Here is a 22,557-nt window from a genome sequence, read left to right on the forward strand (position 1 = left end):
CTCTGTCCCCATAGCGTTTCCGCACACTTCACTTGACTCATCATCACAGAGGTCTTCGGAGCCTCAGGCTTGGGAATGACTCTGCCCGTTTCACCCATCTGCAACCTTTACACTTACCCTTTCCTCCTTATCCCTCTCATTCCCCCCGCGCATCTCCCTCCCCACCTCCACCAAATGCTTTTATCAGCTGCACTATTTGAGATACTCCTACCATAAACTGCTCAATGCCACCAACACAGAGTTACTAAAACTTCAGTCCTGAGCTCACAGAGATTGGCTTGGTCATTTTCTTCCAGCTCTAGTTTTTTCTAGGTTAACCCAACTACAACCAAGACCCATTTACCTGCTTCGAGGTACTGCTGCACCAGATGAGCGGCTCACGTAGCCATCCCTTACACCACTGCAAGAACAAGCCTGTGGCAAACAGTTTAACCCCGTGGGCTTTTGCTAAGGCAGCTGACCTTGGCTGAAAGGAGTTCGAGAGCCCTCACACAAGCCGACGGACAGAGTCCGTAGGTGGGAGGAGCAGCTCCCGTTCATATTAGGTCCGTAGCTTCAGTAGCTGCAGGCTTTGCACCCTCACACCCACACTGTGAGGGGAGACACCAAAATGCAAGAAGGATGATCAGAATCCATGAATGAATAATGAAGATCCAGACTACTTTAGCCATTTCAGGGCCAGAGCCAGAAGAGTATTTAAAAGCAGTGCTTTTACTTCAGATAGAAAGCCCAATCCATGAGGAATGTGTGCTCAGGTGTGGAAGTAAGAGCTCAACTTCAAGGCAAACACTGCAAATTGAAACAATTATTCAATGTTGAAATCAAAGAAAATTATCCACTCACATTTCACACTTCTGAACAGATAAAAAGCTCTCAAGGAGAACATTTCCTTCAGTTTCTCTCCTGCTTAAATAAAAAAAAAAAAGATTAAGAGACATTCTAAACCCTGAATTATCTCATTAACGATACAACTGGTAAGAGTAACAGCAAAAATTAAGCAATTCCATTATTATTTAATTGCTTTCAAAAATGTATTGCCTTAATATTTATAATTGTCCTCTTAAGATTAATACTCCCGGTTTCCACCACCATTACAAACCATTTCTCACACTTACCCAACTTCCACGGAAGTTCACAAAGAAAAAAATTGGAAATACAACTTTGAAGACTTCTGAAGTAAAAAGGAAAGACACCATGTACATCCATAAATTATTTATTTCAAATCCTGCTCTCAGTTTACATTGTACATGAAACACAGACAATCCTGTAAGCATTCAGGATTGGCAACGTCCATTACGTCCAAAAACTAAATTCATCACACTGACACCAACATGCCAGTTAAACACAAGTAAACCGGAGAGACCCATTAAAAAAAAAAACCCAAAACTAAAAACAAAAACAAAAACCCACACAGAAGTAGCAAGGAACAGTATTGCTGTAGCCTGCTAGGACAATATAATCCAGAGCAATACCCTGCCTAAAGAACAAGTAGCCCAAAAGTCTCACTGATTCCCTCAAATTCCCATCTCCGAGCAGAAAGAGATGGCCCAGATCCTCTCTTTAAGAAAGTCAGGAGCCAAATCTTTGCTGTTGTCCAAACTCTCTCTCAGGATTTATTGGCAAAATCCCATTAATCCAACTGAACCTCCTTCTGCTGCCAAGATGATTTTGCAACTGTTTGTAAAGCTAATCAACCAAAACAGTGTCTTCATGCCAGTTACATTAAGCCATAAATGCTGAAGAACGTGTTGGCTATCAACTGTTGACACGGCACTCAAATGTGCTGAAACTGGTGAATGTTGGCAGGATATTTTGCCCTTGGATTAAGTCCCCACAGCCTCTCCTCCACACATTCAGGCGTATGTTCGACCACTTGTTTTAATGAGTCCTAACACAGCTTGAAAGAGAAGCTCCTCATTAGGTCCTTCTGTACAGATTCAAGCACATGCCTGCATTTGCACACATCCTCTGCAGCGCACAAAATTAAACATACACAAATGTTTTCACAAACCAGCCTTAAAATGCCTGGCAACAAAGCCATCAGTGCAAGATTGTCTCTGAATGATTCCCAGATAAGTAAATTAGAGTATCAGTTTGGACCTCAGAACTTCAGGTTGTCGTGGCAGGAAAAAGCGAAGACGCATGATGCTATGCAGTTAATAGAGTAAATCAATTTGCCTCTAAAACCTGGCAAACTATGACCAAAAATTTAACACTTTATTAAAAACATTATCAAATATCTGAGCACAGTTCATAGTTAAATGTCTTCTTTATTTTGAGCTGGTTTCATTCAAACTCAGACATTGTATTGACTTAAGTTTTACAGGTTTTTTTTTCTTAAAAAATCCTGCAAGGTAAAAAAAACCCGACACACACACAGACACAAAAACAGGAAACTATTTCCGGAGGGTTTTTTCCCCCCTTTGTCAAGAAGTGCAATTTTGCTTGTATGGTTCTTTAAACAGTTTTATCCATCAGTAAACCAATCCACTACACCAGGAATTGCACCAGATACATTAAGGTATCAGCTCTATCTAGCTTTTCCTATACACTGCTTAAGGTTATGAGAGATCTGTATGAAAATTATCCTTACAGTAACTCATCTTCACCAGTATAGGCAGGTCAGTAAACGTACCTACACTCTGTGAAATTGCCTATGACTGCTGGAGAACGGAAGTCAATAATATCTACAATTATACCAGTGAAATGTTTACATTTACTGTAACTGTCCAGCTTTTGCATACAAATGTATGTTCTGCTTCAAGCCACTGAGACTGTATGATTATACTGAAAGCCTATCATGGGAATACATTCTGAAAAAAATCCATAATTTAACACAGAACTCTGTTTTTTTATCTCACTGAACTTGACTCTTCCACACATCCTCCTGCACCACTTAAGACAACAGAACTGCTCCCTTCCCCCCCCTCCCCACTAGCACCAACATGTCAGCTCCAGGAGGAATTTCATAAAGAACTCACCTTTGGCTTAGTATTTCCTTCACTGAAAACCGTGAATTATGCTACCGGCTTTGGAAGGATTTTCAAAAGTTTTCTAGATTGACTCTTCAATATTTTGAGAAAACAAGAATATTAACAGATTAGGCTTTTAATAACTCCAAGAAAAGGGTTTCTCACAACTCTATTTCCTTTCAGCTGCAGCTGAAAGACACCCTGTACATCTTATCATTTGCCACAAAAATCTGGAAGTCTGTTCCCTTTAGCGTCCTCAAAAAGACTCATTTTATTCCAATTTGCTCACGTTTTCCATTGCAGAGTGCTGATTTATGTGGAAAAGTAGGAAACACCCAGATTACATGAGTTTTTTAGTATTCACTAGTATTTACCTGCCTTGAGATAGAAGAATGACCTAACCTACTGAGAAGACTTGTTATATATTAGAATTTAAAATGACACGGAGAAGAGTCAAAGTTTGTATTTAAATGCAAAAACGTTAAGACACTGCTCTCTAACTTGAAAACTTTCAAAACTTGAAATACAAGTTTGCAGTGTCTGTTGAATCAAACAACAAAAGTTAAAGCTTGTTTAACCACTTTGTTCTTACAACCACTATTTTACAAAGGAAAATCTTCAAACAGAAACAACACAGGGACAAGCACAGCAATGACACGGGTGGTGGCGGAAAGGAACTAACAAGCCACCCTGGAACCACTGCATCATGTTGCAGTGACGTACTGGGCAGTGTCTTACAATAGGAAGGTAATTCCTATTCAGACTTTTACTGACAGGTACAGGACTATCGTACAAAAGCATCTAGCTTCTTAAAAAGAGGAACTGAGGAGCTCTGATACACCCATTTCATTCCCAGAAAGACTATACTGAGAAATGAGGCTGTAACACTGTCCATCCTCCAGCATTTCCTCACATAACAATAGGCATAAATTATTACAAGATTAGTATCTACCCCAGAAAAATCTTACGTGAAATGCATGGACATATCTTTGCATGAAGACAAGTATTTCAGAATTTGTAATGCAAAAAATACAGCGCAAAACCCAAAGAGAGTTCTGAAAAATAGCTTTTACATATCAAAAACTCCCGGAATTAAAGAGGGATTATAAAGATAAGGTATGGTGCTAAGAAGTGATTTGACAAATTAATAATGGGTTATTTCCCTCGTAGAGGTTTACACATCTCACACCAGCATTTTGCTTTATGTTGTTACAATATTTTTATGGAGCATTATTTAAAAATAATATTTCAGTCAGAAGTCTAATTCAGAATTCATCATGTTTTACCCTAAATGGCCACTTGGAATGCTGTGAAACATGATTTGCAGCCAGAAGCACCAAGTACATAAATTCTTCCACATCAAAGGAGTAGTTTGTAAATTTTGGATGTTCTCCAAGTGTTGGGTGGTGTCCCTAGAAGAATGAAATAAGGCCTTTTAGACAGAAAAGAATTTCAAACCATCTTCCATTCAAAAAGCAAGAAAAAAAATGAGCATCTGCCATTTTAATTCATTATATCTGATCCACCGATCTGCTCTGAGGCAAAAGAGTTAGAAAAGTAACCACGTAACAGCAGGGCTATAGATGGCTTGGATTAATGGCCAATTAATTTCATTTCTCGTCTTCCCTCAGCCATTAACATCAAATGATTTCTTAATCACAACAGGGAAGTTAATTTGGTCTGAAGAGTGAAAATCATATTTCAAATATCAGAACATAGATAGGTAAAGCAAACTAACTGTTAAATGCTTCAAGTTAGAGCACCCCACCTTTCCAGCAGTGGCCATTTTTACCTGATCCTGAGGGAATACTTTATTCCTTTTTCGCCAAGTGATGTAGTGAATGCCTCTCAGCCTTGCCAAATCCAGATAACAACGTTCATCTTCACAATTGTACCTAGGGTCAGGCACAAAAATCATATTTACCTACAGAGATTATACTGAAGTTTACCAGTGAAGCAGGAAAAACCTGCAAGCCAAAACGTTTGCTGTCCAGTCCTAAGGCACTGAAACCATGGACAAATTCTGCTCCAATGAAAACAAGGGCAACTATCTGTTCTTAACACGCGCCCTGGGAGGCAGTTTGAGGCACATCTGCACATCAGACATAACCCTGTCCAGCTGCAGCAGCTCTTGGACATGTAAGAAAACCCCAGGTTTCTGAACTTATTTGGAGACTGGACAAAACACTTTCAAGCCAAGATTCTGCTGCAAGGCACCAGCTCCCTAGCCTTCCCACAGCAGGGGCTTTAAGCAGAATTTCCCAGGATGGAGAATTCAGCGCTCTCCTGACAAGCATTCTGCATTTTTGTTTAGTTCTATAGGAGTGTCTGTTAACAACCATACTTGGTGTTTAAAAGGAAGCTGCTACAGAAATTCAGGTAAAACAGAATGACACATAGCTGAGCTTGGCCAGCAAGCTGGTGCTCATGTCCTAGGCGCAGAAAGGAGTACAAAAACCTTCAGGGGGATCTTAAACACCCTGGGCACACACTTTATCTAATCAATTCCCTTGGATTGCCAAAATACTGTTAGATCTCACTCACCAGGCAGAATCTGACCAGTGAGGCTTTCTTGGTTTTTTTGCTATTTTCCCCAAGCAATTGTTGCCGAGGCTGCATTTTATTTGTACCACAGCATCTTAAGAAATCACAGGCTAAACTTGTATGATGTAGCGACACTGTACTTTATAAAGAAAGCTTCCTCATTTTTGATTCCCAGAAAAGAAGGCTACCAAAAATGAGGTCTAGATGAGGATGCAAGACAAACGTTCATAGTCAAACACTAGCAAGGGCGAGTGCTTCATTAACCCGTAAGAACAGATGTGAGCAGTTGTGAGTATAATAGAGGGAAAAGAGAAACAGACTTACAGTTCAAAAACAACAGCCCAGTCTGGTAGAAAGAGCAGATGGGTAAGTCCAGCTCCATGCATCCCAATGAATATATCAGAATTGTGGGTGATTCTCAATTGCTCTGAAAATTCAAGTTCCCTACAGACAACACAACAAAATGGTGATCTGGCATGCCTATCCATCTCAGCAAGAATCAGCTACATGTAGAAAAGCACAAAATTAACTTAAGGGAACACTGAAAGGGAGAATTGATTTTTTCAGGGAACAATACTAAGAATCACAAATGCTGCAGCCAACAATAACTCAGCATGGAATTAAAAGACATGCATACAGGTTTCAAAACTTCACAAGAGTCTGATCCAAAAAATTCATTTTTTTTTTCCCCAGTTAAATTTTTGGGTGTTTTTGGTTTGGGTTTTTTTGGGGTTGGTTTTGTTGTTTTGTTTTTGTTGTTTTTTTTTGGGGGGGGGGGGGGGAGTAACTTGCCTTTAAAAAAAAAACAAAAACAAAAAACCACAAATCCCCTTTAAAAAAAATCATCATTAAAAAAAAAAAAAAACAACCCAACCACCAACATAAAAGACCTAAACTGTTCTACTGTTCTTTACATAATGTAGAAGTATACAATTCCTGCCTAAAGATGGAGATATCCAACCTGAACTTATGCATAGAGCATCAAGCAGAAATAAGGAGAGCAGACTTTTTTCAGCTCCTGGAACTGTCACTCTCTCCTATCCTCTGACTGTAAGCTCCAAATAAAAGTATTCTCTTTAAATTATCAGGTGTTCCCCGAGCACAAAAGGGAAGAATGGACTAAAAACACTTAAATGTAAGAGAAGACAGACAACTGGAAAGGGAAATTACAGCAGGTTTCATTTGCATATGAACAGTTCATACATTGAAAAAGAAGAGAAAAACGTCCTCTCAGACTATTTGGAACAGAGCAGAAAGAAACTGGCTTAAACTGCAATAAGAAAGTTTAAAGTGCTTGAACTGCTACAAGGGCAGACACCAGGGAAACCCTTCTGCCTATGACGACAGCAACGCTGCAGGATAGCTTTGGAAATCTGTAATGCTGGATGGTACTGCAAACAGTTGACAAGCACAGGAATTGTGCAAGTACCACTTGGTCAAGCTTTCAGTATCCACTCACTTTTCTGTTATTAGACTGCTCAAGTGCTTTCACCAACAAGGGAATCTGAAGCAACTCTTAACTTCCTCATGCTGTCTCTGCTTTGGTCAAAACACTGATCTCTTGCTGCTGCTTCAGTTTCTCACTCTTCCTGCATGATCCATGGCAGTAACACTGAGTAGATGGGAGCTGTTACCATTTGGCACAGGCGTACACCACTTGGAAACTTCTTTTCTTCAAGCTGTGTCTTACTGGCACAGTGCTTAGTACATCTGGGCACCACAAATTGACTTCCAGTGGAGTCTTCGGGGGCCACCAGAGCAGCAAATAAGCTATTATTCACTATTAAACTAAGGGTCATATAAAATAAGACACTAGCATCATACAAGAGAAATCCCTGTTGACCCACAGTTAGTGCAGAGCGTTAGCAAAACCAAAAGGGTGATGGAAACACAGCTGGTTTTGGGAGAGAGGACAAAACAAAAAGAAAAGTGATTTCAAAACTTGTTCATCATACATTAGCTTTAACCTGAGCCTACTAACTCTAGAGATTCATTCCTAAGTAATGCATCATAGGATGGGAGTGCTTAACTAGCTCACCACCACTCCCTCAGTAACATCCTTCCTTTCTTAACAGTTCTTGGATTTTGCAAAGGTTACACATCAAGGCATACACAGCGTTGCCTACAAACGGCTTTCACCAGCAACAGGCAGCGTAAGATCACACTAGTTTCTTCTATCAACTTACGTACTTGTATTTGTAGTCTACCACTCTGACCTCCAATGTCGATACTGTTTTCAAAGCATTCACAAGCTAAGGAGAAATATAAAAAGACAATGACTTGGTGTCCTCCTTCCATTAATTCCTCCCTTGCTCTCCTGACCACTTTACACACTCCTCCTCCCCACCAGGAATTACGACGAGTAGACAGAACATGCTGTCGCTGCCACACAAAGGAGCAGTTCCCCTCCTTTTGTGCCTTCCCACATGAGATACATACGTCATTCCTGGCAGAGCACCCCTAGAGAGGAGATTCGCCTTCACTCTCAGAGGCTACTGTTGACCTTTAAATGTGCCAGGACCCAATCCTAAACCACTTAAACTAGTAGTTTTGCCAGGAATAGAGAAAAAAATGTGGTTGGATTTCCAAAAGATATTCCAATACCTAAAAAAGCAAATTGGTAGCAAGAAGGATTTTCAAGAATTCCTTAGAAGGTCAGACTCCTACTCACATGAGAAGGGGAACCGGGTTAGAGCCTAGGCTTCTCACCTAAATGGGCTTTTTGTAAGTCTCCAATCCATAAGCCAACAGTAGAGGGAGAAGCTATGTATTTTCTTTTACAAAAGAGCAGTAAAGATAAGGTTAACTTTTCCCTTTCTGCCATATACTCATTAGCAGAAAACACACTACATGTAGCGGTGTGTAGGCATGCACTGTGGACAGCCTAGCAGATAAGGCACAAATCTAGCCACCTGCACACTCTCTATTCTGCCACTGAGCTATTGCACCAAAGCAGCCCCAGTTTCTCCCTACATAAGGTGGGGATGATAACACCAATTCATTTTTGTCAGGCACTATGAGCTATGAATGAAGACAGGTTTGAAAACACTAGATATTATTGTTTTACCACAAGAGAAGCTACACTGCAAGTCCACCAAGTTGCACAATTTGAAAATGTGACTGAATATGAAAATTCATGAAGTTTTGAAGACACATACTCAGACACAATAGCTTATGCATTTTAATCTGCAAGCGTAACAGGTTTTTGTTAGAGGCTTCAGTGCTAGGGATACTATAAATAAAATAGATCATCTGAAAGCAAAAAACCCTAATTTTATCAGAAGCTCTGCAGTGCCTGTTAAGAGGAAATACTTTTAGTATTACATCTGTAGTCTTCTGCTGGATATTTAAAAAGGGCAGCAAGGTTCAGTGTCTGGTGGACAGAAACGAAAACTGGGTAGAAGACATATTAGAAGAAATTAATATTAGCATTAAACATATTTGTCCAAGATTTGCCAGCAGATAGATGTCTTGGCTGTAGCTGGAAAAAGCAAAGAATCAATTCCACAAGCAAAATTTAACTTCTGATAAATTTGTTCTGAAAACAGAAAGGGCCACACCTCATTCTGGTTTAATATTTTCCGGTAATCTGTACTGCGTGCAAGTATTGTGACTCGAATTTTCCCATCCTGAAAAGAAAAAAGCACCAGTGTATTAGCTATGAGGCAGATCTCACAAAAAAACCCCCAAACACTTCCATATTTACTTTGGCAATTATCTGAGCAACTAAATATATTCCTTCTCCATGTAATAGATGATGTAACCACCTTAAAATTCACATCATATTTCCCAAGAGATTAAGTGTCAAAAACTTTGTGAAGGTCTGACTATTAACAAAGAATAAAACATTTTCTGAAAGATTTATGTTGTTCAGTACAAAAAAAAAGCCTTTGTATTACACATTATTTGGCAGGTTTTGAATGTAGGAAGGCAGCTTTCAGGATGCCTTGTGCACAAGATCCTTGGAAAAAAAATATTTTACTTCTATAACAGTTCCTCCTTTTACCTCTTTAAATTAATTGTACTCACAGGGGTAAGTGTTCCAAGTGAAATAAAGAGATTTAACTGCATGACTCCCATTAGTGTCAGCAGGAGAAGCGTAACTAAATGCCTGTGCAGTGCTTTGGATGTGTGCCCCTCAGCGATAATATGTAGGCTACTCTCTAGCAAATACTTCAAGAAGCCCAGAACTGCCTTATCCATCAATGCAGCCTCTGCAACAATTTGCAAAAACTACCAGTGTGTACAAGAGAGAAGCCCAGGGCCAGACAGACAGTACCAGGCAAGGGTCGGAAGGACCAGGCTCAACCATTTCCTTCTCTGATCTGGGCTCAACGGTACCCAAGAGGGCTGATAAAGAACAAGCCCACTGCATTGCTCTGTGGGATCCCCTCTGCTGGGCCCAAGGACAGCACCTTGTCAGCCTGCTCCAGAAGGGACCACGTGCCATGTACCTTGCTTAACTAGGAAGGACACAAAGGCCTGGAGCACAGAGAATGGAGACAGGGAAGAGATCCTAGGCTTGGAAGGAGGATGCTCTAAAGTCTGTCCTATGGAAATAAGACATGAGGGTATCTTTCACAAACATACACAAATGTTTGCTGAAGACCTTTTATAGAACAGGCTGACTTACTGGAAAAACAATCCCAAGCAACACAGGCAAGGACAAAAAGCGCATGATATGCTCTTATTCCCCACTGGGTCCAGCTTGCTAATGCTGTTTCTCTAATAAGAGCCATCAGTTCAGTATTACAATTTTGTTTAGTTATCATACCTTGGGTCCTTCTTGTGTGATATTTAACCTGTGTAACACATGCTGAGAAAATGCTCTAAATAGCCCCGTACCACGACAGCCAGATATCTGAAATTAGAAAAAAAAAGCAGCTGTTAATACAAAGTTATTTTGCTCAGAAAACCTCTCTTTGTGATCAGTCTTTTGCCATTCTTGTGGAAAAAAAGCCTAGTATCATGCATTGTGCTAAGCATGTCGCTATTCACTGTGACACAAGTGGCACTTTCATTTAGAAAGAAATATAACTCTCTCTAAAGTGTTACAGCCTGAATGCATGAGCTAATACCCTCGGGAAAGTCTGTCAGTGTACGAGCTCTTGTGCTCTGCAAAAATATCGGTAAGTTCACAGTGCCCACCCATTAAAGAGGGATAATATGCATCTCATGAGCTGTGACATAGGAGATTGCACATAATCAGTTACTATCAACACCTAAAGTAACTTCAAAATCCTGATCTTTATGGAAGATCATTTCATTCGGGATTGCACAGACCTTCAACGCAGTACATTTCATGATAACTCAGCTAGATACTTGAAAGATTCATTACCTCAGGTTTTATACTGTCACACATGTATGTAGTTAACACAGTGGATGGAAAAAAAGGACTCACCAATGGTGTGTTATAAAACAAGCCATATCGCATTCGAGGCAGTAATGAGAAGACTGCTTCTTTAAAGCATACCTGTAAAGAAAGATCACAAGAAGTTACACTGTGCTGCTACCTTCCACTGACAGCTGACACATCCCCTGCTCATTCAGTGGGATCTGCTTATAATGAGCTAGCAATTACACGCTCTTGCCAAGAGCATCCTCAGTTCCTTGACTGTGCAAATGAACAGAACAAAGACAATCCTGATCCCAAAAAAGCTCTCACTTAGGATGCTACAGCACAAGTGTAGGAAGAGGTAAAAAAAACAAAAACAAAACCAGAACAAACATGAACTAAATAAGAGGAAAATCAGTTAGAGAGTAGAGAGTTTAAGACAGACTTTAAAGGGATTTAAGAAACTAAAATGAGCTCTAAATGAAAGGTTACATTTATGGGTTGGAGTAAAAATTCTTTTAATAACAAGCAGCAGGTATACTAACAGTTGCAGGGGAAGATGAGCACCTCAGTAGGAATCAGAAGATTTAGAAAGACAATATCATTTGAAAACCCTTAACTTCAGCAATGGGTCCTGCAGAAGTGAAACCAATACATAAATACCACCACTCAGAAGACAAAAAGAGTTAGGTCAATCTATATAAACCATAGACATGCCACAGAATTTGGTTACAGCTCTGTCTCGTTTGTAAGGCAGAAAATTCTTATTACGCAAATTAAACATGCTTTCCTCTGAAACACCCATACCCACAAGCAGCTTGAGAAGCTGTCATACTCACTACCTAGTAACTATGAATTAAAAACAAAATATAAAATTTCATACCCTTTTGGAGTCAAAGGTTTTCAAGTGTATTATTTCATAGTCAGTAAATGCCTTCCACGTCTCACTGAACAGATCACCGTAGCCATAAGAGCTCTAGGAGGAAAGGAAAAAAAACACAAGGGCATAATGATTACATAAACGCATACAAAAACTCTTTTCATGCTTTACAAGTGCTGTATACAAGTTTTAATACACAATTTTTATGTGCATCACCACCACAGGACCTAAGACAGCCTCGCACAGAACACAGACATTACAGAACACCTAACCCTGCGTTTACAATGACAGTCAACTCAAAGTACCCGTCAGGTAGTTAATTTTCAAAAACACAGTTCTATAAATTAGCAATCTAGACAAGTTCTTCAGCAGTAGATTAGAATTTCTGAATTAGGAGAAAAGACTACCTTCTACTTCTGCCAGAGACAACAGAACACAAGTTAAATTTGAAGTAACAGAAACACAGGGATGGCAGAAGGCATGAACCTCTACTCCCAAGACTAAAAAAGCCACCTGGGAATTCAAGCGCAGCAGTAATGTTTGAAGTAAAAAGCCACAACAAGCCTGTTTCACATTTGCCTCTGTTTTGGGATAGTCACTGGCATATTGCACATGTATCACAAACTGAAGGCAATAATCCAATTTGATGGAAGAAACAGCCAGGAAACTATGTTTTGCATTACTCCGACAAGCTACCAAAAAGTTTCTCTACAAGGCAGCATAAAACTTGCCCCTTCGCAACAAAACTCCGTGGAATGCTTGAAGAACCATGTACTCCCTACAACACTGGCCTAGCAGCGGGGGCTCTTGCCTTCAAATTTGTAACATTTCCTACACAGAGGGCAAAGAGCTCTTGCTCTCTGAATGTAATTAAACATGACCTCAGTAGCCCTGGTGCCGATTCTCAATTAAAGCTTCCTTTCAACTCTGGAGCTGTTTCAGGCTGCTTGGAAAGTTATGTGGAAACATTCTCAACAAGAAATTTGGGAATAAGACTACAAACGAACACAGAAACCAGCAGATATCTAGTGAAGTCTAAAAGAAGCTAAAGGGCACCAGATTTCCTTCAATTGAAGAGGCACTTCCTTCCCTGTCCTTTGCCGTTAAGTTTTCAGGAATTTTACAATCCATTCTACTTTCTGGCCATCTGTATTACGAGAACTGCACTTCCAGGTCAGAAGCAGAGAATTGATCTTCAAAGCTGAAAGTACTATTTTGTAACCCTATCTGCTTTCCTTGAAAGCGCTTTATAAACATTGCTCTCCTCCATTTGCAGAGACAGTCTGCAAATTAACACCCAGTGGATTCCCTCCTCATCTTCTGCTTTGCTTAACCTACATCTAAGGGCATTACTGTTTAATAAGAGCAGTGCACTGATTCTACAGTACCTAGAAAGTATGGCCAAATTAATTACATCAAGGAAGAGGGATGAGCTCACGTCCATCTTTCAATCAGCACAGAGCTCATCAGCAGTTAGTTGGTGCCATCACCTGGTTGTACATGGTCATGAACGCAAGCTGTCCGAGCAGTTCAGGTTCATTTAGAACGACCGTACTGTGACAGTACTTACTTTGAATGGTACATTTGAACGAATTATTTGATTCAACAATGCGATAGAAGACAAAGAGTTGCTTTTCAAAGTAATTTCCAATGCTGTCTGACAACTGATCTTTACAGGAAACCATCAGAGCTGGATTAACAGGTCCCTGTATAGCATCTAGAGAGCTTGCTTATCTGGCAGGTGCATTTATTTTAGCTTTCAAAGTGTAAAAGAACTAAAAAAAAAAAAAAAAAAAAAAAAGTCTTTTCTAGCCAAAGAGGCTTCTCATTAAATAGCAAGCAGAGGATATTTGCAGTTCTCTATTGAACATTAGTTGTCCTAGAAAACTCAGAATTGTATGAGAACAAGATAGGAGTGGGACAACGTCATAGTCAAGAACTGTGTTATTTCTGGACTTGATTATATGTTATCTGGCATACTACAAATTGCTTAGGTTTTCATTATTTAGTTTAAGGCTCTCCTACACAACTTAAACACTGGCCAGTAAAAGTAATTATTACACTTAAACAGAGTCATGGTTTCAACTCAGCAGTACAGCAGAAAGAGCTCAACTTAAAAAGATGTTTTGCACGTGTCACAGCATTCTAAGAGGTGATTGAGAGAAGGAACTGCAAGAAGGCTATTTAAAGGAATTAAGTATTAGACCCACTTTTGACAGATACATTTAAGGATTTCATGTAGTTTTCTTTATTACAGGCTGCACATTGCTGATTTAGAAACATGCAAGGCTGCATGTCCTTTTAAATACAGAAGAAACAGTTTTGAGTAAATCTCCTTTCATATTCTCAGAGAAAAAAAGACTACAGAAAACAGCATAACATGTTGAAATACTAAATACTAGAAATACAGATCATGCTTTTTTTGATATCACACCAAAAAAAGACATAATTATGTACTAACAAAGATGAGCTATGGGAGTAGAATTCAAACAGCACATGGTTTGTTGTAGAAAACCTGTTCCCTAACTATTGCTCGCACGTCTGTATTAACAGGATCCAAAAACTTACCAGTTCCACACGGCTAAGCCCACAAGAAAGCTAAGGATTGGCTACTAAACACTTCAGAGTCTCTACAAAGAAGAAACACAACTAATTATAAATATGTTAAAAGCAGACTTACAGTGTCCCACATGACTATGTTGACATCAGTACTGAAGGAATTATTGATGTGCTGTGTAATATAAAGATTGACGAAATCACAGAAGTGATGGTACATATTAACACCTGAGAAAGAAAGAATAGTTAGCAAAACACCAAATTACTCTCCGCACTTTTTATTGGTTCGTGCATTTTTTCCTTAGTAGTATCCTGCTTTTATATTAGTTTTCCCCTGCTTCTGACTGAATGCTTCTTATACACCCTAAAAAAAGCAAACCTTTATAGGGAAGGAATCAAGGTAAGAAATCTGAAGTAAAACATGTTTTTAAAAAGTTCAAAGAAATTAGAAGAGCAGCCAAAAAGACAGTGTAAGAAAAAAAATAAAAATAAGCTTCACATGCTATTTCTCTTTACAGTCTGCAGCTGCTTCCTGACGCATATGAAAGCAACTACCACTTTAACAATAGCTAGACATACAGGAAACGCTAAAAACAGGCCTTGGGCACTGATCTTAGTTCTGCTTTATTTGGGTTAAGGGAAGCTCTGTCTGCAGGACTGCAAGACAGAACTTGTACTTGCACATGAGCCAAAGCCCAAGCAATTCCGCAGGTTTTTTCTCAGAGTGTTCTTGTTCATTCTTGGTTCCTTAAGCTAATACCTTAAGACCACGGTGCATAAAAAATTTCCATGAAACAAAGGAAGGAACGTAGCCCAGTTTTCTTGCTAGTGAGGACCAGATTCAAATTTTGAACCATGTGCACACAGCCCCTGTTTCAAAGCTTCTGACCAAAAAGAGCTGTCACGACAGGAACGAGCTGCCAGGCTTCCTGTACTGCTAAAACAGCAATCTTCCCACACCTCCCCTAAAACAAAGGAGCCGCACAAAAATCACCTCCTGAGCCACTAGACCACCCTGCTCAAAGGTACAAGTTGACAGCACAGCAACTCTCCCACAATAACTGTTCAGGGGCCTGCAACAACTCTGCTTAAAATACAAGCTACTAGCCTGCAGGGGAAGAGGGGTAATCCAGTTTACAGTTGCAGTATCACAGGGTCAGAATGCTGCAGACAACTATCCAGTTTAAACCACAGCTTCCCGTGCAGCAGCTTGTTTGTATGTCTACATCCTGAACACCCTCCTTCATTAACATTTGTCTGCAAAATATGCTGCATGAACAAAAAGGCTGATGAACTTCAAAAAGGGCCAGATACCACTGGCTGATTTCTAAAGATGCTTGGTGCTGCCCCTCTTTGAATACCACTTCTTCAATACACAATGAGCCCTCAACTACTGAGCACTTACTACAAGACACCCATACCTTGTGTTTCACGGTATGAAACCGGACATCTAGAAACACAGCCAAAATCAAACACACTGTACAGAAGTGTCTTTGGCACAAAGTCAAAGACTGGAAAAACACAGTCAAGAGAATGAATGTGCACGACAAGTGGCAGGAAATTTTTCTGATTTTTTTTTTAATCATCTGTGGGAAAATGTAAGAGTTTTAAATTTAAGTTTCCAAGTTCATCAATGGAACTATAGGGAAAAAAGGAATTAAAAAGTCACACCCTTTTTTTAAAAAAATCATTATTTCTACAGGTGAACTTGACAATCACAAAGGCATAACGCAGATGGGCAAGTTGGATACAGGCTTTTTTTACTGCAGTACTGCAGGATGAAAAAAACTAAGGATAACAATTACCTGCATCTAATTTCATGAAGTATGTTGGCTTTTCAACAACAACATCACACTTCTCTTCTTCTAGGGGCTTGAAGTCTAATGCAGTAAATGTCTGGAGTTCTGCAAACCTATAAAGATTCAATCATACAAAACATGGTTTGTCATTATCACACTTTAGATGTATGAAGTACATTTGTTTAAACTTAGTAAGTGTTCACTCAGTCCATTTGATTTAACAGCACTGCTGAAAGCTGGCAGAGTCTTGGCAATGATTTGAAATTGTAATGGAAGATTCTTCAGGTTATGAGCTTCAAGAGGTTAAACACCACCTTTGATCTCAGGAGCAAACAGCATCTTTGATCTACAAATCAAGGCAGAGGAGATGTAACAAAGAGCCTTAGAGCCTAGATCTGTGGGTCTATCCAACTTGATCTGCATTGCCAAAGACACTTCAGCAATATCTCCGTTGCTTTGGTCAGAATAATGAATGTAGATGCAGTATTTATTACTCCTGATCTAAACAAGGATGAGCAGTTGAGATGACAATAGCAGGTAAAGAAGAAAAGTCTTTTTTTCTCCTCTGCAGGTATTCTTAACTGAAATTGACCATCAATGCAAAATGAGGGGGGGGGGGGGGGCGGAAATGAAGACACGAGGAAAGCACAAAACTTAATTTTTAATATGGACCTTAATGGCTCCAAATCCTTCAAGTTTCATCAATTAATGGCAATGCAGCTTTGAAGTGCCAACATGTAACCTGTGACACTTAACCAGCTACCATAAACCACCCTCTGCACTGCCTACTCAGCCTGTAGACTGTCGCCCATTCCACGTTCCAAACACAGGCTCCCTGGGAACACCACGTGAGTGTATCCAGTTCAGGTGCTGCACTGGCCCCAGCATCACCAAGGACTGTGTGAACTAGCAGACAAGTGCAAACTCCAAGGCATTTCACAACAAAACAACTGTCTCCTCCTACAGGCAGACTAGGTGTAGAACCAACATCTTGTCCACAAAACATCTAAGTGTTAGAACTTCACAAGACATTTCAGATCTTTTGCTGCTCTAAATTAGGCAGGACAATTACTACAGACAGCATAGTTCAGAACATTCTGCATAGACATAATTACCTGAAGTATCTACTATGAACTCTCAAACTGACCTCAGCAAGGAGCAACTATCTCCTCAGCATGAAATCCCCTACACAAAGCTGCTAATGCCAAAGAAAAAAATAAAAAACAATCGGTAAGTGAACTTGGAAGCAGCCTTGACAAGTGATTCTTACCAAGACTGCAGCGGGCTCTTGCGCTGACCTTCAGCCAAAAATCCTTGAACGTCGAGGGTGCAATGACCTCCAATTTCCCCCTTCTGGAAAAAGTCTTCTTTGAACCTAATGCAAATTAGTAAAAGTCTATCAGCTTTTGTGCAACTGTGCTACAAATGCTTTGCAATTTCAATTACATACTTGAGCTAGTGCTGGTTAGTCTCAATGCAGCAATGTACTTTGTACATATTTAAAACCTAAGTATTTTCTTTAGTATAAATCAAACATTTCCCACAATTCCCAAATACAGCGGTGTCCTTGGAGTTCTACACATCAATTTAGAAAACAGCAGTAATCCACACAGAATGTTATTAGGAATCATTTTCACACACCCAAATGAGTAATTTGGTTAGATTTTGCTACACAATTATACTTACAGGAGCATCATTAGTTGGTGGTTGGGGTTTTTTTGTTTGGTTGGTTCTAACAACAATTCTCACCAAAATCCACCTCAGATTCCACAACCCAGTTAGTCATATAAAATTATTGTATTACATGCGAAGCATGAAGTGCAAGAACAGGCTTCACGAAATCAAATTGCCAACTAAAAGCACTGTCTAAATTAGCTCTTAGGACAGACTGAAAAGATGACAAAACCCATTCTGAAGGGTGTCAGCATCACAGTCATGAACCAGCTCTTATCAGGCCATGTGCCCAAGACACTAACTTGAAAGAGAAGGCAGAATGAAAAACGAGTGATGCCAGCATCAGTGGTACAAGTTTTTTTACCCAGTTTTCCACTATGTAGCATTTTAATTTGGGGTATGGAAGATCCCGGATCAGATCTCTCTTCAGTCTCACTGTATCTAAAAATGCAATTCCTGGTTCTGATATGAAGGCACCTAGAATAGGAAAGGTCTTCTCCATGCTTCATACAAAACCAATTCTGCTTTGCACATCATCTGATCAAGGAAGGATGTGACTGAAGGCACAGAAAGGATGAGACTGATGACACAGAAAAGTCTTCCTCTCTTTCATCAGAAGGGAGGATTTCAATCACCCATCATCATTTCATAAAACCAAGAGCTTCTGTTTTTAAATAACCTGTACTGCTGACAGCAGCGGCAGAGAGTAATCAAGAGGTGTAGATCTCAACAGGACTTCAGCAACATGTCTCTGGTCAACAGTAAAGCCCATGGCAACAAGCACACCAGCTTTGTAAAACAAACTCTGAAGTCCTTTTCCCCGCTATCCTTTGGTTTTACTATAACACAAGCAAATCAGAGACCTGTCATGGTTTCTCTTTACAGTTCGTAAATCAATGTACAAGTTTGTTGCTCTGCAATGCTGGAGATACTGAGAACAGGTCAGAGATGAATCTCCCTGTTAAGAAAAGAACAAATAAGACTTCATCAATAAGAAAAATCACATTTAAAAACAAGTGAAAAGTATTGTATTTATCAGAAATACCTACTCTTGCTGCAGGCTTACAATGGGTTTTCATTTCATTGAGCCTCTCTTGAATGTAACCGAAGTCAGCTTGTTTCCAGAATATCTGTTGGGCTGTCTCAATGTCACTTGCCCTGATGTATGCAGGAGAGAGGGGAAAAAAATATCAAGGTCCGTTGCTCAATTCTAGTAAAAACTTTTAACGGATAACATTTTTCCCACTGAAAGTGGAACAGAAGAGCCAGACAGTTTTTTATTGACATTTAAGATGAAAAACAGGAAGCAACTTATCAGCTACATGTTAAGTGAAAACATCAATGAAAAATTAAAGCTATTCTACTGTAAAAGGGTATTATTTTTAAAAAACTTTTTTTTCTTCTGTTTTTAAAGCTAAGAAAGGAAATCCAGTTATTTTAGGAATCTGAATTCAAGGCTAAATCAGAATAATGAAAACATTATGGCAGGAAGGATTTCAAACTGTGTTTTCTTCCTTAAAAAGTTAAATTTTTAAAATCATGTTGGAAGATGTATGTTATGTATAAATACACACATATATCTCCATCACATACATATAAATATATGCACATATAACCACAAAGAATCATCCTTTAAACTCTAGATATCACAATAATGTTAAATTCACAGCTAATACGAAAGTGAGCAGTATACTTTTTTTTTAACATACTTTAATCTATACAATGAAACTTACCATCCAGTTTCAACATAATCACACACTGGGTAACTGAACCTGTAATCTGATTTGCAAGATTTCTCATAACCCCAGCAGGATTTTAGCTTCTTCAAGTATTTCTGTAACACAGAATAACTGAATCAAGTTATGCAACAGCAAAATGGGAGACAAGTTAGTTGTGAGCTCATAAACTACCTCTTGCTAATAAATCTTGCACAAAAGGCTTTTGGTCTGATCTGTTTTCAAATACGAGTTTCAGAAACAGCACCCAGATTCTTCATGCACAACAGAGGCTTCAAAGAGGACACACATGCGCAGCAACATTATCTTTGTCTTTAACACATCTGATCCAGGCCGAGTGTACCACTGCTCCCACGCAGACTTTAGAAGCACTGGCTTCTGCAGTGTTGCAGAAAGCCAGAGAAGGGGAGCATAGCTCCCACCCCCAGCTCTACAAAGCAGCTCCAGCCGAAGACCGTAGAATTGCTCCCCAGCCACATGCAGCACGGATCCTGCGGTTCACTGTCCCTGCTTCGGGTGAGTGAATTAAGTGCAACCACAGGATAAGATTAAATCAGTTTTTCATTGATTTGCCTATACTCTTGACACTTCAACAAAAGTACTACAGCATGCTAAAAATCACAGGCCTAGAAATTACTAACTGCACTTCGTTCAAACACCTTTCATGTGTGTAAGTCATTCAGATTAAGATCATCATTTCAAGTCTGTAACAACTAGAAGAGAGGGGATAAAAATCTTGCAAAACAGTATGTTAAAAATCCAGTCCTGTGACGACATCAGATCCAGGAAGAGGCCTGTACAACTGCTTCAAAAGCAACAATTCCAATTCCCAGTGGAACTGACTAATTGGTAAAGAGACCAATTCATCACCACCTTTAACTGCTATGACTCCAAGAACAAACCACCCCAACATCACATTTGAAGAAACGAACCGAAAAAAAAAGCAAACTTACTTTATATGGGCAATGAGAGTCCTGCTTACAGATGCCAGCAATATGCTGATTATTGTGTAGAAAATACGGAATATGCTCATCTGGTAAATTGATAGCTTTGTAGCTATATAATGGCTCTTCTCGAATGCTTTTGAGTTCAGTAACGTTTGCAGCTTGGGAATTAGCCAGAATTTCTCCCAGTAGCAATCCAAATACAAGCAACATGAACATGGCAACCTATGAGCTCTGGATTTATAAAAAAAAAAAAAAAAAAAAAAAAAAAAAGACACAACGTATTTGCAGCATAGCGCATTTCAAGCATACAAGACATCATTCAGCCAAAGTGAGTCACGTACTCAAAGAATATGTACTTTTATTTCTGGGGTGGTTTCTTTTTCCCATGAAAAGTAAACTTTCACTAAAAGACTAGACTGTACAGCCTCAAGATTATCTTTGAATCATTAGTCATTGACGGTTATTATGAACCTCCAACTCACAGTCAAACTAAAATGGGTGTGTTTACTTTAGCTAAATCCCAAGAGATCCTGAGAGTTCAGATGTGGAAACTAAGTATAGAGCATATAACATGCAGTCAGCAGGAAGAAAATGTAGAAGTGTTGGGGGGGAGGGGTGAGAAGCAGAGGAATTTTAGTTTAAAAGTAAGTATAATACATTCTCCACTTTGGGAGAAACTAATCATTAGCTATGCGGTCACAGATAAATGGTCAAACTCCAGTTGGTTTCAAGGCTTCTTGTTTTTAGTAGTTAACACCATGATAAGGAAACTTTGAATACTGAGTTATATACTTAATTATGGGCCCCCACACACCTACATACTCTAAAGCAGACTGGATACCTTTCTGATAACACAGCCCCCTCGCCAGGCACCCCTGCTTTGAACCATTAAACTTCGTGAGAAAAAAAAAAAAAAAAAAAAGGGATGGCCTGTATCTAAAAGACCTTTTTTGGCATTATAATTTGCCAGAATTTGCATGCTTGCTTGCAAACCGAAGCCCTTAGCAATATTCCTACGACACAAGTCGTTTTACCTGTTTGGTTTGAGGAGAACTGCTTCAGATTTCCCAAGTGCAGAAACCTGGGGGGGGGGGGGGGGGGGGGGGGGGAAGGAAAGCGGAGTTAAACACATCCTGCCGAGGGCGGCTCCTCGCAGCAGCCCTGCTTCCCGAGAACCGCCCGGCGAGGGGAGCAGCCTCCCTCCGGCTGCCCGGGAGCGCCTCGGCCCCGCCGGGATGCGGGGATCCCCGCACGGAAGCGCTCCCCGTTCCCAGTAGCACAACCCGCGGGGACGGGGGGATCCCACCGTAGGGACGGGGGGGTCCCGGGGGGACCGCACCGCGGGGTCTAGGGGAACTCGGGCGTATCCCACCGCCCCGCAGCCCAGCTCAAACCCACGGCAGCGCTGCGGCGGCCGGCTCCCCATCCGGCGCTGTCCCCTCGGGAAGGCGCCCGGCACCCAGCCCGCTCCGGACTGGACCCGGCCGCCGGGACCCGGCGCCAGGCCCGCAGCGCCCCCCGCCCGACCCCCCGCCCTGAAGCCGCGGCGGGCGCCTCACCTCAGCTCAGAGCCGCCGGCCCCGGGGAGCCCCGCGGCCCATGGGACCGGCCGCTTCTCCCGTTACGCGCTCGCCGACGGCCTTAATCCTCATGCCGCCGCGGCGGCTGGCGGCTGTGCGGGGCGGGGGCAGCGCGCACGGCCCGGCCCCACCAGGCTCCGCGGGGGAAAGGCGGCCGCCGGGGGAGGGCTGCGCCCCTCCTTCACACCCGCGGGGAGCGGAGCGGGGCGGGCGGCACCGCCACACCCCGTCCCGGCCCCCGCCGCGGGGAGCGACCGCGGCCTGAGGGCTGCCGCGCCGGGGCCCGCCCCACCTGGAGGCGGCGGGAGCGCCGAGCCGCCGGGGAAGGAGGGAGGAGCCCGGCCGGGCCAGGCCGGCGGCGCCGCTCGCCGGAAACCGGGCGGAGAGCGCGGGCCGGCCTCCGCTTCTCAGCGCCTCGGCCCGGCAGCCATCAGCTGGAGCCGGGGGGGGCCGCCAGCCTCGCCGCGGCCGGGCCGTGCGGCACCTGTCCGGGCGCGGCCCGCAGGCCCGGCGGGGGGCACTGGGGCAGCGGGG

General features: G+C 41.3%; 1 protein-coding gene across 1 annotated transcript; it reads right to left on the minus strand.

The window, feature by feature from the left end:
- Window positions 1–1,197: 1,197 nt before the first annotated feature.
- EOGT (EGF domain specific O-linked N-acetylglucosamine transferase) lies at window positions 1,198–22,305 on the minus strand. Its single transcript, XM_037385716.1, has 17 exons — window positions 22,003–22,305; window positions 21,478–21,524; window positions 20,450–20,674; window positions 19,494–19,594; window positions 18,810–18,918; window positions 18,624–18,718; window positions 17,357–17,461; window positions 16,093–16,199; window positions 14,412–14,515; window positions 11,735–11,827; window positions 10,918–10,989; window positions 10,291–10,377; window positions 9,077–9,145; window positions 7,707–7,768; window positions 5,841–5,960; window positions 4,765–4,867; window positions 1,198–4,384 (listed from the first exon to the last, which is right to left on the minus strand). Exons 3-17 carry the CDS (start codon window positions 20,657–20,659, stop codon window positions 4,238–4,240), a joined length of 1,584 nt encoding a protein of 527 aa, XP_037241613.1. The 5' UTR covers window positions 20,660–20,674; window positions 21,478–21,524; window positions 22,003–22,305; the 3' UTR covers window positions 1,198–4,237.
- Between the last annotated feature and the right edge of the window lie 252 nt (window positions 22,306–22,557).

This window comes from Falco rusticolus, chromosome 4 (assembly GCF_015220075.1).
Source record: "Falco rusticolus isolate bFalRus1 chromosome 4, bFalRus1.pri, whole genome shotgun sequence".
NCBI classification, from domain to species: domain Eukaryota; kingdom Metazoa; phylum Chordata; class Aves; order Falconiformes; family Falconidae; genus Falco; species Falco rusticolus.

Bases quoted from the DNA above. Each gene is read 5' to 3' on its own strand.
- EOGT (XM_037385716.1), bottom strand. From the start codon at position 20,659: ATGTTCATGTTGCTTGTATTTGGATTGCTACTGGGAGAAATTCTGGCT. The intron at 18,719-18,809 runs GTAGGTATTTCT...TTTTCTTAACAG, and splicing joins ATTGTAAGCCTGCAGCAAGA to GGAGATTCATCTCTGACCTG. The intron at 11,828-14,411 runs GTAAGTCTGCTT...CTTTCCTCCTAG, and splicing joins ACATAGTCATGTGGGACACT to AGCTCTTATGGCTACGGTGA.